This window comes from Fukomys damarensis, unplaced genomic scaffold (assembly GCF_012274545.1).
Source record: "Fukomys damarensis isolate Sample0158 unplaced genomic scaffold, DMR_v1.0_HiC HiC_scaffold_11, whole genome shotgun sequence".
Lineage (NCBI taxonomy): Eukaryota > Metazoa > Chordata > Mammalia > Rodentia > Bathyergidae > Fukomys > Fukomys damarensis.
The window spans coordinates 40,460,192-40,475,099 of NW_022900923.1; the positions used below are offsets into that span (position 1 = coordinate 40,460,192).

Consider the following 14,908-nt stretch of genomic DNA (forward strand, 5'->3'; position numbering starts at 1 on the left):
TTTTTTTTTTTTTTTTTTTTTTTTTTTTTTTCCAAAAGAATGTTCTGTGAAGACCAGAACAGTGGTTTCCCCCTTGGTTGTGTGCCCTGCCTGGGCGAACTTCACCTTCCATTTCCACATCTGTCAAAGAGAAAAATTTCTTCTCATCTTATGGGGTTGTTGCCGGCTAAATTAGGATTCTCTTTTTTTTTTTTTTTTTTTTTTTTTTTTTTTCCTAAAGAATGTTCTGTGAAGACCAGAACAGTGGTTTCCCCCTTGGTTGTGTGCCCTGCCTGGGCGAACTTCACCTTCCATTTCCACATCTGTCAAAGAGAAAAATTTCTTCTCATCTTATGGGGTTGTTGCCGTGGCTAAATTAGGAACATCTGTGAAAGGAAGGCCTGCAGAAAAGGCCTGGCACTGGCAGAGGCAACCCTCCCCTCTGGATGAGATGAGGTCAGGCACTGGATGGTGGACGTCCTCAGCTCTCATCTGTCCCGTCTCGGTCACCTCCTCCGGGCTAAAGTTTCTTAAAAGCCTATTCGTCAACAAGTTAATAATAGATTGCTCTGGGAATAATGATACTTGATAATGACAGTCAAAAGACCTCTTCATAGCACACCCTGTTTCTGCCCCTGGCCAATGAGGGGAAACTAATGGGCACAGGGAGGGTCTAATTGTGGGAGAGAGGGTACCTTCTCAGCACAGCACCCAAACCAAGCCAGGGGCAGGGGTGGAAGGCAGCCATCAGCTTCCAGTCCATAGCCAAGGCTGCGTGCACGCGCACATGGACACACCTAACTCCTGACTCCGAGAGCTCCCAGGAGAGGAGCAGACAGAGCTCTAAGAGAAGCACCGAGACAGGTGTCTCCTGAGGCCGGAAGACAGCACCCAAGCAGAGCCTAAAGTGGCCATGTCCCTGCCCTAGGGACCCCTGTCTGCCTTCTTGTGGTTCTTCCCTCCCTCACCCTCAGTGGGAGGCTTCTGAGTGCACAATCAAGCATGACCCAGAAATCCCTCCTCAAAGAAATGAGCCACGGCCAGGTTGTGCCCCAACTCTGTCCCATCTCTCTTCCTTTCCCCAAACCGGGCTAGGACTCGTTCTTGCTTTTTCTCTTCCTGGCTCCAAACTGATTCATAGTGTAGAGGATTTCAAAGTTTACAGAGCCTTCGCACATCTTTCAGATTCTCACAACAGATAAGTATTATTATTATTATTACTATTATTATTTTATTATGCTCCTTTTTCTGACAAAAAGTGAGACACAGGTCAAGCAACCTACTTGAGATCACACAACTTTGTAAAGAATAAACCTAGGGACCCAGAATCTTTTGATGATCCCAACTGCCTCTGCATAACCATCTGAAAAATCTTTGGACATGACCCTGCTGCCTACGCTTTTCTCTCCAGTTACTGGATGGAGGCTGTTGGGCTTTTGGACACAGGAGAAAGCGGAGTGGGGGGAGGGGGGTACAGCTCAGTGGTGGAGTGATTGCCTAGCATGTGCAAGGGCCTGGGTTCAATTCCCAGCAAGGGAAGATGGTGTAGACGGGAGGGGTGAGTGGGGGAGGAGAGGAGGAAGTTAGTGGGGCACACACGACTGCTAGAAAGGGCTTTGCCAACAACTTGTCCTGTTCCCAATACCCACCTCTTCCCAGTGGCTAGAGTGTGTCCTCAGAACCTGGGAGTTCCATCCTTCAGTTCTGTGGCCCCTGGGACAGGAGGTCATGATTCATTCTGCTGCAGTTGGCTTCTTGCTAGGAGCCCCATCTGGGCCCAGGTTGGATTGTGTGGGTTATCAGGGTACTGGAGAGCTTTCAAGAGCTATGGTGGGGGGCAGTGCTGGGTGTTGGAGAATCGTACTTAATTCTTATTGACTCCATATCAGATAGACAGATAGAACGGTCCCATCACAGCCAGAGCTGGCTCCTCCCTCTGCCCAGGCCTCAATCCCAATCCAGCTGGATCCTGATAGACTCTAAAAGGGCCTCAGGGAGGAGTGGGCTGGGAATGGCTCTATTCAGGTTTCTGCTGCGTGGAGAGGAAGGGGTCCATGTGTGTGGGGGGGGCTCCGTTCTGGACCACTACCCAGGCCAAAGGGGAAGAAAGATGCGGGAGAAGTAGGATAGGAGAAGAATAGGCCCCAGAGGGGAGCAAAAAAGCAGCAAAACTTGTTTTCTACACGCTTTTCTTAATATAAAATGTTTAGGGGTAATAAATGACTAGAAAAGCTAAAGAAAAAGCATTGAAGATAACTTTACTAACATACAGGATGTCTCAACACTGTAAAATAGTAAACTGAACTGGGCATGGTAGCACATGCCTGTGATCCCAGCACTCAGAGATGCTGAGGCATGAAGATTGTGAGTCCCAGCCTAGCCTGGCAATTTAGAGACTTAGCAGGTGTGGAGTGACAGCACACACCTGTAATCCCAGCACTTAGGAGGATGAGGCAGGAGGATGGCTGCAAGTTTGAGGTCAGCCTGGGCTACACAGTGAGTTCAAAGCCAGCCTATCTCACAAAAACCAGAAGGGGGGGACTTTAAGATCCTGTCTCAAAATAATTATTATAAATAAATTAATTAAATAAATGGGGGCTAAGGGTGTGAGTCAGTGCAAAAGCCCTGGGTTGTCACTAGTACTGCCAAAAAAAAAAAAAAAAAAAAGAAAAGAAAAGTCAGTCCTCTGCACAGAATCTACCCGAAGCTCAGCCCCCTCCACGCGGACACAGGTGACACTGCCTGCAATGCCCTTGGAGTTGGGGCCTCCAAGACCCAAGCAGTACTCTCGCACCCCAAGCCCCCATCCGGGCTCCTGCAGCACAGCCCGCCTCCTTTTCTGGACTTTCACCTGCTCTTCACGTCCCCGGAAGCTCTGTTTCTTTATCCCACCCGGTTCTGTCCAGACATCACCTGAGGTCTCCCACCCTGCTTCAAACCTCAACCCCTCCCCGGCACCCACATCTTCTCCATGGCGTATGTTACCATCCACAACTCTGCCTGTCCTGTTCATCGCCTGTCTCCCCGCTCCACTGCAGGCTGCACGTCCTGGGGAGTTTTACCACTTTCCTAACCCATGCAGGGGTTAGAGTTTCCTCACCCTAAAGCATTGCCCAACACTCAGCAAGACCTCCATAAATAATCGCTGACTGGGTGAAGGAAACGGCAAGGCACCTGACAAAATCAGGAGGTAGAAAGGGATGAAGCAACCGCTTCCTCTTCTGTTATTATGGGGAGCCAATAATGCTATCAAGAGCCAATGAACTAATACAAAGAGGTCTGAGTGTATTATTTAAAATGCTCCTGGGAACCACAGGCAGTTACAGGAGATGTGTAGGTTGTGAGACTGTCCCTTGTGGTGCTGTAATGGCAGACATGACTTTAGGCATTTTGTCAAAGGCCCCAAAACTGGGCAACATCAAGAGGAAACAATGTAAACTGTGGACTTCAGTTAATGATAAATGTATCACTATTGGTTCATTGACTAGAACAATGTATCACACTAATAGAGGATGTTAGTAATAGGGGAAAACCCAGGAAAGGGGAGGAGAGAGGATTTGTGGGAATCTGTAGTATCTGCTCAGTTTTTTGTTGTTGTTGTTTGGTTTGGTTTAATTTGATTTGATACCGGGGATCAAACTCAGAACCTTGCGATTTCAAGGCAGGTAGAGCTAAATCTCCGGCCCTATCTGCTCAATTTTTATACAAATGTAAAACTGTTCCAAAAATTTTGTATATCAATGAAAAACAAAGAGCTAATAGATAACAGTAGTCCTTCTAGGGAAGGCTGAGGAAAGAAGATACTTTTTTTTTTATTGTTCCTCATTCTGTACTACTAGATTTTTAAAATCTTATGCTTACATTGCTTCTCTTAAAAAATGTATTTAAGGCCAGGAATGGTGGTATGCGCCTATAATCCTGCCCAGGAGGCTGAGGCAGAAGGGGTACACATTCCAAGCAAGCTGGGGGCAACTTAGCAAGACACTGCATCAAAACAAAAAAGGGCTGGGGATGTAGCTCAGGAAAGGAGGGTCCCTGGGCTCACTCCCAGTACCACAGACAGACAGATGGACAGACAGACAGACACACACACACACACACACACACACACACACACACACACACACATTAAGTCTCTAGGCATGTGGCACACACCTGCAGTCCCAGGACTCAGGAGGCTGAACTAGGAAGATCACCTGAGGACAGGAGTTTGAGAGTAGCATGAATAGCATAGCAAGACATTACACACATAAAAAAAAAAATCTGGAAAACACAGTGCATCAACTCTCACGCAGTGAAGCAGTTAGAAATAGTCAAGCAGACCTACGGGTCTTACTGGGGAGAGCCATCCGAAATACAAGGCCTTGCAGGAAGCGTCTCAGCACAGCAAGTGTGATGTGACCAACAAGAGTGAGCTGCCTTTGCCCTTGGGTCCCCCCGGAGGGACTCGCACCGATGTGTGCCTACGGATGGAAAACAAGCGTCTGGATGGCTTGGAGAGCCAGTTGCTGGCCCGGGGTAGTCATGAGATTCCCGGCTGTGGGCACGGTGGAGCCTTCTGGTGTGGGATGAAGGCGACTGGCCCTGGGGACCCATCGCATTGCCCCTGGCTGCTGGGGTTGGAAGTCCCCAGGCCAGGCAGTGGCACGTGGTACGGAGCAGTTCTTCTCAGACTGCAGTGTACAAACAGATATCCGGGAATCTTCTGCCATGTGCCCGTGTTGCCGCGTGGCCACACACTTCAGACGCCAAAGGTGGAGAGCAGGGAGCTCACAGGGTCACCCAGGGGCAGCACGGCCCCGGCCCAGACCGACTGAGTCAGTAAGCCTGGGTTTGGGACCCAGCAGTGTGTGATGAGCCACCTGTGACCATCCTTATCCAGCTGTCCGCGTGACAGTGAGGCCCACAAGCACGTGTGAGCCGCTGATGCAGGGAGGAGCCAGGCCTCCTTGCCCTGGCTCGGTGACACCTTGGAAAATCACTTCCCTCATCTGTAAAATAAAGGCCACCGGGTTCTGCCTTGCAAATTTTGTACAGATTTCCCAGAAAGCAGAAAAGCAGCAATGATACTTCCTCCTCAACCAAATCCAGTCCCTCCTCACCCAGAGGGGACAGGAAGGGCCTCTCACAGCCCTACTCTGTCCCTCCCCACCCTGCTGCTGGGCCACGGCATCCACCCTCCAGCCCAGGGGCCCCTCCCTGCTCTCCCTCCCAAAGCACCCCCAGTAACCTCTTCACATGACTTCTCCTGCCTGCTCATACCCCTTTGATGATGAACCACCTTTTGTCCGAAAGTCCGGGGTTTCCTCCGATCTCTGATTTTCTAAAAACCAACCAAGGTTTCGAGTCTCTAATGACTTGAGTTTTATGGGCACCATTGCGACACACCTCAAGTGGGCAGCAGCCCTGCTGCCAACCGGCCCAGGCTTGCTCCCGGTCCTGGCTCTCCGGGTGGAAATCCCCTCCCACACTTAGCCTTTAATCGCTTTCCAGCCCAGTAACTTCTCTGATTCACCAGGGATCCCTTTCGTCTTGCAAGCGCCCACTGCCCCTCTCTGATGGGGCTGAGTCTGGACTTGAACACATTTGATCCCGCTTGGGTCTGACGAAGATTGGATTTGTGGGTTCGGGGTTCAGGTTAGGGCCTGCAGAATTCTCCTTTTCCCATATCACTTTTGCATCCGGGTGCCCATGGCCTAGGAAGAAAGGGGTGGCCTGGAATGACCCTCGGGGACACGGAACTGAGAAGTGACACTGAAGGAGACTGAGAGGAACACAGACTCCACCTACCACTGTGGGACTCTGTCATCTGAAAGGGCACGGTGAGGTGATTTTGCCTTCTGCAGATGTCACCGAAGGTCCGCACATCAACTCTGATGGCCTAAGTCCATCGGGGACATGGCCCCTGGCCACAGTCAAGAGCCACAGAGAACAGCCTAGCACACTAATGGTAAAGTTGTATATAGGTAGAAGGAGCACAGACTAAAATCTCAATAAAAAGCATAGTGTAATAAATGCAGAAACCAGGAGCACGGTCATTATTGTCAGGTATCATGTAACGCATGTAACTGTAAGTGCTATGCTTCTGTAGACTCAGTAGGTTTGATAAAACGAGGGAACAGACTTCTCAGTTCCATCTTTTTTTTTTTAAGGCAGGTTCTCACTCTGTAGCTATGGCTGCCTCAAATTCATGGTAACCCTCCTGCCTCAGCCTCCTGCGCACTACAATTACAGGCCTGCACCACCACACCTGACGTTCAGCTCCATCTGATATGGAACCCAACACTGACTGACCACTTGCTATGTGCTACAAGACTACACTTATGCAACAGGCTGAAAACATAGCACTCTCTTTTCGTCACCCATCTAGCCCCGGAGCCAACAGTCCCTTACCTTGCTGTGGGTCTCGCCAGACATTCGCCTTTAGTTTTCCTGCATTTGCCCCCAGAACATGAAGCAGCATTCTCATTGGAAATGTGAGAATGGCTGAAGGATTCACAAATCCCCTTCCAACTCTGACATTTTCTGCATTTGAGTTCGGTTCTTCCTTTTCCTAAAGAGCAGTCTTTCATAGGATCACCCTCATAGTACAGGGACAGAGATGTATCATGCAAGGAAGACAGAAGGAAAGAGAATGATGCCAACAGCAGTTCCTTCTAAGTGAAATTATGGATGATTTTTTTCCTGTCTCTGATTTTCAAATGTTTCATAGTGAGAATTTCAAATATATCTTCTTTCCCTCTCTTTTTTTTTTTTTTTTTGTAATTTGAGATATGATCTTGCAATGTAGTCCAGACAGGCTTTGGACTCACCATGTAACCCTGGCTGCCTTGAACTTGAGATCCTCCTGCCTCAGCCTCCCGACTACTGGGATTACACACACCCACCATCATCCCAGTTTATGAGAATTACAAATTCTTACATGGGGACTGGCAGGACAGGGGGACGGGGAGGGGGTTCACACCCTCAGGGCATCCCCCTACCCTCCGAAAGATGTTCCCTCATGTGGGAGAGGAACTCAGAAGTAAGGCTTTGATCTTTGACATCCACAGTCCTGGAGTAGAGCAAAGATGGCGTCCCAGTACTGGACATGGCCAACCCAAGGTGAAATACCCAGGTCATGGCTGACACTGGTACAGACACTGCCAGGATGCGCTAGGCTGTGCTATCCCACTCTTCTCACACATAGCCCTGGGCTGGTAGGGGAGGCTCTGCTCACCCTGCTACACACTGGTCCAGGGCGATGGAGGTTCCATCAAGACACCTATTTCCGCCCTCCTGAAGGGGGGAAGGGAATCCAAGGAGTTGCATGGCAGCTCTTAAAAGAGTTCTGTACAAAGTGGCATGAGTCACTTTGATCTCCACTTAGACACCTCAGCAAGCCATGTGGCCACATCTAACTTCAAGGAAGGAGGAGAAACTTAACCTTACTGGGTGCCCAGAGGCAGGGTATCTGTGAAGAGCCCTCTAGGACCAGACATGCAGCTTCCAGGGGACCAGCCGGGGCCCCTAGGAGGCAGGGCCACAGGGACTCCACTCCTCTAAGGAAGCATCAACCCCCCTTGCTCAGCACCAAGCCTTTGAACCCTCTGGGGAAGTCAGGGTGAGTTCAATAGGGTGGAAACAGAAGGCTCAGGGGCAGGTGCTTCAGAAAAGGTACCCAGGGCTTGTCTGGGCACAGAAAATGTCCACTAAGAGCTTTGTTCACCATAATCTGCTTCCTGGATTTTCATGGCCTTTGGGGCAACTCTTCTCGGGCCCATAAAGTCAGAACATCAGAGCTGGGTGTGTCCCCTGGAGCCTGGCTGCTCCCGTGTGGTCCCCAGATCCGAAGCAGCAGCAGCACCTTCCCCAGGGAGCTTGTGCGAGACAACCGGTCTCCAGTGGGCGGGCACCACCCAAAACTACTGAGCCAGAATCAGCATTTTATGAGATTGGAGAAAGCATGCTCGTTACAGCTCCAGAAGCACTTACCCAGAACTAACTGAGGCCAACATTTTTCATTTCACAAACAGGGAGGAGGCTGGCCCAGAGTCACACAGCTGGTTCCCATCCCGGCTCCACCACTCTCCAGTGACTTTGGGAAAGTCACACATTCACTGAAGCTGTTTCCTCTTCTATGACACAGGGGACTGTACTTTCCCGAGTGCATATGTGGGCATCGGATAAGAGCATCTAGGCTGGTGTCCACTACGCAGCATATGCTTAAATAGTGTTAGCTACTGCAACAGGCCTAGCTCACCGTTCTGAGGCCACCCCTGCATACCTCCTAGTGCATGGCAGTTTGTTGACAGTGTCAAGTAGAGCAAGGCAGGGATGAGTCGTGGGCCCAGCTACCACTGCAGATTCTGCTCTGCCATCTGACTTCAAGTCAGCTGCTGAATTGTTCTTTGGTTCGTGGCTTTAGTTTGATCATTTGAAAAGTTCTGTCCCTGCCTTGTTGGATTATTGCAGCCATCAAAATGAATTCATATATTTAAGGCCTTCGAACAGTTTCTGATACCAAGCAGTTCCATAAGATGACAAAATATCCATAACATAGAGGCAAGGGTGGGGAGTTGGGCCACAGGGAGGCACGGATCTTCCCCAGATGGAGCTGCTTCTGCTCTGCCCTGTTCACAAACTAGTCCACTAGATTCTAGTCTCTGCTGAACCACTGAGCTACACCCCCAGCTTCCCAGTCTCCTCTTCTTCCCCAGCTGAGGCAAAGGACTCTCTGGGCTCCCACAGAACCACTGAGAAGCAAGGGGGTGGGGTGTGTTTGTGCTGAGGAGAATGCTTAGGGCAGGAGGCAGCTGTCTGCAAATCCTTGAAGGGCTGTCACACAGGACACAGATTAGACTCTAAGGGGTCGGGATGACTTAGGGGACAGAAATAGGAGGCTCCAGGAAGTCCTGCGGAATCATTAGAACTGTTCCCAGGCAGCTCCAGCAGCCAGGTGGGGGCTGAGCTGGGCAGCCCAGCGGTTGCCCCTTCAGGTGGGGGAGCTGCAGGCTGGGGGTCTCCTGGGTGACTGACTGGCTGCGGGAGTCCACAGATTCTAAAGCCTGGCCGAGTTTGAATGTCAGAATCATCTGAGAAGCTTTTCAAATACAGATTCCCAGGCCCTGCCCAAGCCAGCCTGATCAGAATCTCTAGGGGTGGGGCTAGGATCCATTTCAAAAGCTCCCCTCCTTCAAAGATTCTAATAAGGGAGTGAGTCTGGAGCAAGAGCCAGGCATTGGGGGTGGGAGAGGGGTAATGTGGTGGGGGTTAAGGGCGGAGAAAGGAGCAGCAAGGTGAGTGGGAGGAAAGGGCAGAACCATCCCGGGAGGAATCCGCAGGGCTCCTTACCCCTCCTCTAGACCACTAGGTCTAGGTTCGGGGACCGGGCTTCTCTGGGTTTCTACCGCTCACAAAGAGTTTCTGTGCCATTGATTAGGAGATTAGTAAGTCACCTAATAGCAGCCTAACTCCCAGACCGTTCCTTCTTCTCTGTCCTAACCCTGCCGTTACGCTCCTACTGGGATCCCCGTTCCTCCCCAGCCTTTCAGGTGACCCAAAGAGATTGCTAAGGCTCAGAGGAGAGAGGCTGGCCCGCCTCCATCGGGAGAGACAGCTCTTTCTCACCACACCCTAGAAGCCCAGGGCCACTTCCGGGCCCGGGCGTTGAGGCTCTGACACAGGAACTAGAAAGGAAACCTGCGTGGACGCCAAGATTTTTGCTCACCCGTTTCCTTCGGGTCAGCCCCACAGCTTAGTGTATTACAGGCGCCACTAGCGCACACACCGTCCCGGGGAGCAGGCGCCTTCGGGACGCGCGGACGAGGGCGCACACGCAGAGTCCCGCAGACCTCAGGCGAGGGGAGGAGCGTGGGGTGCGGAAAGGGAACCCGAAGCTTGGGCCTCGGCCCCACAGCGCCACCTGGTGTCTCCGCGCACAGCGCGAGCGCGGCGCCCGCGGACACCAAGCCTTTCCTTTCCCCTCCTCTTCCTTCCTCACCGCGCCTGCTGCCCATCCTTTCTGTGCTCAGCGAGCGCTTCCCGGCTCAGCCGCTTGTGGCCTGCGGCTCCGAGCGGGCTCCTTTTCCACCGAGGTTTCGGGATGAGAGAGCAGAGATCCCGCCGCGGGACAGTTTAGAGGAGCGGGAAGGTGGCCTAGGCCGGGAGCCGAGAGGCCGCGCGCAGCCAGAAGAGGGCGCCCCGCTCCAGCTCGCCCAAAGGGCCGGCGGTGGCCGCTTCTATGGACCCCTCCAGGAACAGGCCCGCAGCGGGGATGGCCGCGGGGATGCAGGCGAGGCAGATGCCCAAGTGCAAGGAGCCCTTGACCCCACTTCTCCCCGGGTCTCCGACGCTTTCGCCTGTCACCTCGCATGTTGCTACTGTGCTGTGCCATTGACTGATCTTCTAGGTGAGTAATTCTCATTCCTAGAGGACAGGGATCTGCCGAGGCCACTGTTGAACTGGCCAGCTGGACAGGGCGCATACGAAGCCTCCTTGAAAAATTCATGGCATGGATACACTTTCAGGGGCTGACGGAGAAGTCCTGCCCCAAAGCATCAGCCAGATGCTGGTAGGACAAGAAACTGGCCCCCTCCCCACGCGGCTGTTTCTGAGAAGTCTGGCTTTCCGCGGACTTGGCTGTGGGGGACCCTCACAGTGCCACAGACTGAGCTAGGCCAGCCACCCCTCTCTTCTTAGGCAGAAGCGAGCTTGTAGGATTTAATGTGAAAATTCCTCTGGTCAAGTTTCCATCTCACACTGGGGCTTTCCAAGCTGGGAGATCTGAGTTTAAGGGCCTGGTGGAGCCCCTTAAAGCCAGAGTCCAAACAATTCCCATGCCCAGATGTGGGGGTAGAGACAAGGCCAGGCCGTGTTATCCTGTTGGTGGGGTCCCTTCAGTGAGCACTGCTTCTGAAAAGCCAGTTGTCCTTAGAAAAGCAGGAGCAAGTGGGGCCTGGTGGTGAGCAATTGTAATAACAGCAGAAGGCTGAGGCAGGAAGATCATGAGTTGGGGACCAGTTTAAAATACAGTGAGTTCTGGTCCAGCCTGAACTACAAAAAGGAAAAGGGAGGGAAAGAGCAGGAGAAAGTGCTCTTTGATTTATTTTCCTAGGCCTCCTGCTGATGGAATTGTGGCAATCCAGTTTCCCGCTAGTTCTCAGGGTATGTCAGTGCTCCGCAGACACAGCTCAAGACACCAGAGTTCGTTAAACAGCTTTATTGACCAGATGAGTGATCCACTTGAGTACAGCCATGCCTGCGGCCCTTGCACCTGACAGCTACAGTGTTGTCCTTTCGGCCCCTGGAACATCCAGGCCTGGCCCCTCCTCCTTCCTCCTGCTGCCCCTGACCTGGGGGCCTGGGAGGAAGGTGGGGCCCTGCAGGTGGCTAGAGAAGGCCCTGCAGAAGGCTGAGGTGGAAAGGGCAGGTTGCAGGGGAGGTCCGAGGACTGGGAAAGCGGTGTTGTAGGAAGGTGAGGGTAAGTCTGCCCCTCTCCACATCTGAGGAATAATCAGTCTGGCATGGCTAGGACAGAGCACTGATCTGGGCTGGGCTGAAACAGGATCAGGGAGGAGCTGTCCCTACAGTTTCAGACCCAAGGTTAGGCCAAGGCTAACTACCTTAGGCTTTGGACCCCTGATAAAAGCAAATGTGGGTTGGAACTGTTTCATTATGATCTCCCCCATCGAACAGGGAACTAGATGACTGAGGTCAGGCAACCTCCTGACTTTGGGGTCCCCACACCTGGGTTGTTCTCCAGCCTCACATGGGAGGACACCAGTTCCACAGTGACTCATAGGCAGGAGACCTAGAGAAGCAGGTGGTTTCTTTCTGTGGCCCATGATCCTGTCTGCATGCTTCTCTGCCTCCCCAGTGACCTGAGCTGGGACTCCTTGGGCTTCTGAGGGACACCCAGGAGCCCACGCCCTTTCCCACAGAGGAGAATCCCTGGGACCCAGTAAACCGCAGCCTTTCCTCACCCCATCTTGGTCCTGCTTCCCTGCCCCTCCAGCCTGTTGCTGCTCTTCCTCTGGGCTTCGACATGGGGTCTCAGGAGTCCTGGCCAGCCAATGACAGGGAAGAGGCTGGGGTCTGTGGGGTGCAGTGTGGGGAGAGGGCCTGGTCCCACTGAGATCACACAGACAGGTGTCTCCAAATGGTAACGGTGTCAGATGCCGGGCAGAGGGAGCTCCTTAGTGGGACAGGAGCTCAGGCAGACCCCAAAATCAAAGGGAGCCAGATGCCCAGGTTCAAGTCGTTAGCGATGTGCGGCAGGGCTAAGTGAGAGAACCCCAGAGGTCTCCATGGCAGCTGGGAGGGAAATGGCGATGGAAAGCGTGGGAGAGGCCGGGCGCAGCAGGCAGTGGTGGTGGCCTCACTCAGAGTGGACCAAGGCCCCGGCTCCTTGTCCAAAGCCAAAGCCCTTGGGCCCGAAGTTTTTAGCATAGCATCCTGCAGAGAGAGGAGAGGGGTAAGGACATGAGCGCCTCCCACCACACCCCTGGAGAAAGGAGGCCCACCAGTGCCACCACCTGTGCTTTCTACTCCACGCTGTGCCCACGGCCCCTGCACTGAAGTGAGGGAAGGAGCCTCATCTTCTGCAGAGAACTGGACTGGGACTTAGGGACCCAGGATGTGGCCCTGTCCACACCTGAATTGTCAGTGGACTCTAACCAAGCTGCTTCCATCTCTGGGCTCATTTTCCCATCTGTGACGTGAGGGTGTCAGGCTAGGTGCTCTGGCTTTTGGAGTTCAAGGCCAGGAACTGGTTCGTATTTGGCAAAGGGCTGACTGCTTAGTTCCCCTGCCTCCTCCGGCTTCTTGATCTTTAACTAGAAGTGAAACTACCCACCTTTGCAGTAAATCTCGCCATCCTTGTCTGCCAGAGTGGTTGACTCGAGGCCTTTGCCACACTTGGCACATCGGAAGCAGGATTTATGCCAAGACTAGGTGTAGAAGGAAAGAGTTAGAGCTGCTACCTCCCAGTGAATACAGCACCCGACTCCTGCCCACTCCCTTTGACATATCCATGGTGAAGGCCACTTCTGAAGTCTTCTGGACCAGGGCTACTGGGAGGACATGGCCCAAGGTGATGGACAGTGGGGGCAGCAGGCTGGGGACCAAGCCCACACCACCTTCAATGGGGTATTGCAACAAAATGTCACAATAGCTAGTGGCACCAGCTACACCACAAAAGGCAGCTGTTCCCCATAAACGAGACCAGGCAAGCCCATTCTTGTCTGCAGATTAGTGGTGGGAGCAAGGGCTCTGTACATGTCCTGGCATTGCTGCTCACGAGGAGAACAGCTCCCTTATGTCCTCCTCTGGGATACCTCTTCATCCACGGAGCAGAATGGATGTGAGGACTCAATACTTAAACATCAGGTGCCTGGCCATAATGCAGGCATTTGGAATAGGAGTCCTCCTGCACGAGCCTGGCCTCAGAAGCTCTAGAACTAGGCACCTCATCGGAGAGTGGGCAGCCATATGTCCCTCACTAGGCAGCTGTCAGTGTTAAACGGCTTCACCAGCATCATTTCATCCACAGGTCCAGGCACAGAAGAGACCCCGAGTCAGTGCTGTCCAGTACCACTTTGGAAGGGGATTGGCATTCAACTTGGCAGGAACAGGAATATAGTTCGCCCAAGGAATATAGTTTCTCCAGGGCCACAGAAGGGCCCTTGTGGTTCTAAGAGGTGACCCAAGGCCACACAGGGTAGTCTCCCAGGGAAGAGGCAGAGCCCAGGTTTATTCAGGGATGAGACCCCACACAGACAATTTAACTTCTCGGCAGCTGGTGTCCATCAGCAACTGCAGGGCAGGCTGAGAGGCTGATATGCAGACAGCTGTGCTGACCCAGGAAAAGCAAGAGGCAGGCAGCAGCCAGACGGGACAAAACAATGCCTTTTAAGGGCAGTGAGGCTTCCCCAGCAGAGCTACCAGGGCCCAGGCTGGAGGGTGAGAAAGGAAGCTGATCCCTTCGTGTTTCCTGATCACTTGACCGTGTCCACTGCCTCGTCCTCGCATGCCCAAGGGACAGCAGAGGTCTGGGTAGCTGAGAGGGGGACCAGGGTCTCAGGCCTTCCCTTTGTTCCCTGTGTGGTCTCAACAGTTTCCCAGTCTTCACGTCCTCCTCTCTCAGGCAGAGGCCACTACCCAGCTCTCCAGTCTGGAGGAGATCCGACCTAGCTGCTTCCTAGATGATCTGGGCAATTAGTCAGTCCTGCTGAGTCTACGAGAGGGGATAATAATCCCCATCTCCAGCCGGGATCGTGAGGGCCGAGAACCTACTGCAGTCTAGCCTTGGCCTAAGTGTTGGCTCCCCGTCCCATTGCCCCTGATTCCCTTTTTAAGGTCAAAAGATGTGGAAGCCAAGACTCAATTCCAGAAGCGCTGGAGATGGGTGCTGGGCTATCAGCTTGCTGAGTGATCTTGGCCAAGCCACTCCTCCATTTCAGGCTGGTGTGGTGATCCACAGATCCTCTCTGGCCACGCAGCCTGTGATGCTCGGGCTGCCGTGGGTGTGAGACTATAAACCCCCAGGACATGGGCTCTGTGTCTTCTCCACTGTCGCCTGGTTGGAACAGTCAGGTTGCTATGGTGATTCTTAACGTGCATGGTGACTGGGGGCTGACATCAGAATATCACAGATGAAGGGCAGGCATGGCAAATTATAAACAGTGTGACCTCTAATAGGTCCAAACCTCGAAAATCTCTGCCCTGGGCTTGTACGATGGGTTTCTGGAAGAAACCCTTTTATGAAACAGAAGATATATTTGGGGTGGTTCTTGACATTTTGAGGGTCTAAAAATCTGATGAGGGCTATGGATCTTCCGAGAGAGATAGTTCCCTGTAAAACTTCACATGTAGGGGCCGGGAATTTAGCTCAGTGGTTGTGCTGCCTGCCTTGCAAGTGCAAGGACCCGAGTTCGATCCCCGGTACCAA

General features: G+C 52.7%; 1 protein-coding gene and 1 long non-coding RNA gene across 5 annotated transcripts in view; one reads left to right on the forward strand and one right to left on the reverse strand.

The window, feature by feature from the left end:
• The window catches only part of LOC104876868, a 34,787-nt gene that overhangs the window by 3,439 nt on the left and 16,440 nt on the right, over positions 1-14,908 (forward strand). For 2 of the 3 annotated variants that reach the window (XR_784446.2, XR_004516665.1), the window contains exon 1: positions 9,831-10,369. The exons of the other annotated variant lie outside the window; for it this stretch is intronic. This is a non-coding gene — a long non-coding RNA (uncharacterized LOC104876868). Of the gene's footprint in view, positions 1-9,830; positions 10,370-14,908 lie in introns of those variants that run through there. 3 annotated transcript variants of the gene reach the window in all.
• Csrp1 (cysteine and glycine rich protein 1) overlaps positions 11,902-14,908 on the reverse strand; it is a 9,822-nt gene continuing 6,815 nt past the window's right edge. For both annotated transcript variants that reach the window (XM_010645105.2, XM_010645104.2), the window contains exons 4-5: positions 12,815-12,908; positions 11,902-12,414 (exon numbers count right to left, since the gene is read on the reverse strand). In XM_010645105.2, the coding sequence (XP_010643407.1) occupies positions 12,338-12,414; positions 12,815-12,908 (171 nt within the window). In that variant the 3' untranslated portion in view covers positions 11,902-12,337. The remainder of the gene's footprint in view (positions 12,415-12,814; positions 12,909-14,908) is intronic.